Source organism: Geospiza fortis, unplaced genomic scaffold (assembly GCF_000277835.1).
Source record: "Geospiza fortis unplaced genomic scaffold, GeoFor_1.0 scaffold677, whole genome shotgun sequence".
Lineage (NCBI taxonomy): Eukaryota > Metazoa > Chordata > Aves > Passeriformes > Thraupidae > Geospiza > Geospiza fortis.
The window spans coordinates 37,938-38,222 of NW_005054585.1; the positions used below are offsets into that span (position 1 = coordinate 37,938).

General features: G+C 62.1%; 1 protein-coding gene across 1 annotated transcript in view; it reads right to left on the reverse strand.

Moving 5' to 3' along the window:
• Positions 1 to 285, reverse strand: part of KCNJ3 (potassium inwardly rectifying channel subfamily J member 3) — a gene marked incomplete at its 3' end in the record, with an annotated part of 30,842 nt that overhangs the window by 29,176 nt on the left and 1,381 nt on the right. The window contains 2 exon segments of the mRNA XM_005429916.1: positions 1 to 2; positions 4 to 281. The exon segment at positions 1 to 2 is cut by the window's left edge and continues 281 nt beyond it. Coding sequence (XP_005429973.1) covers positions 1 to 2; positions 4 to 281 — 280 coding nt within the window.

Consider the following 285-nt stretch of genomic DNA (forward strand, 5'->3'; position numbering starts at 1 on the left):
ATGAAGAAGAGGAAGGCGGAGGGGAAGTTGTACACGTTGGCCACGCACGGGGTGTAGCTGTCGTCGTGCGCCTTGTTGAGGTCCCCGCGCATGTAGGCGATCACCCACCACATGGAGGCCATGAAGAGCCAGGCCACGGTGTAGGTGAGGATGAAGATGAACAGGTTCCAGCGCCACTTGAGGTCCACCAGCGTGGTGAAGAGGTCGGACAGGTAGCGGCTGGTCTCGCCGCCCAGGTTGCCGTGCTGCACGTTGCAGCGCCCGTTCTTGTCCACGAAGCGCTGG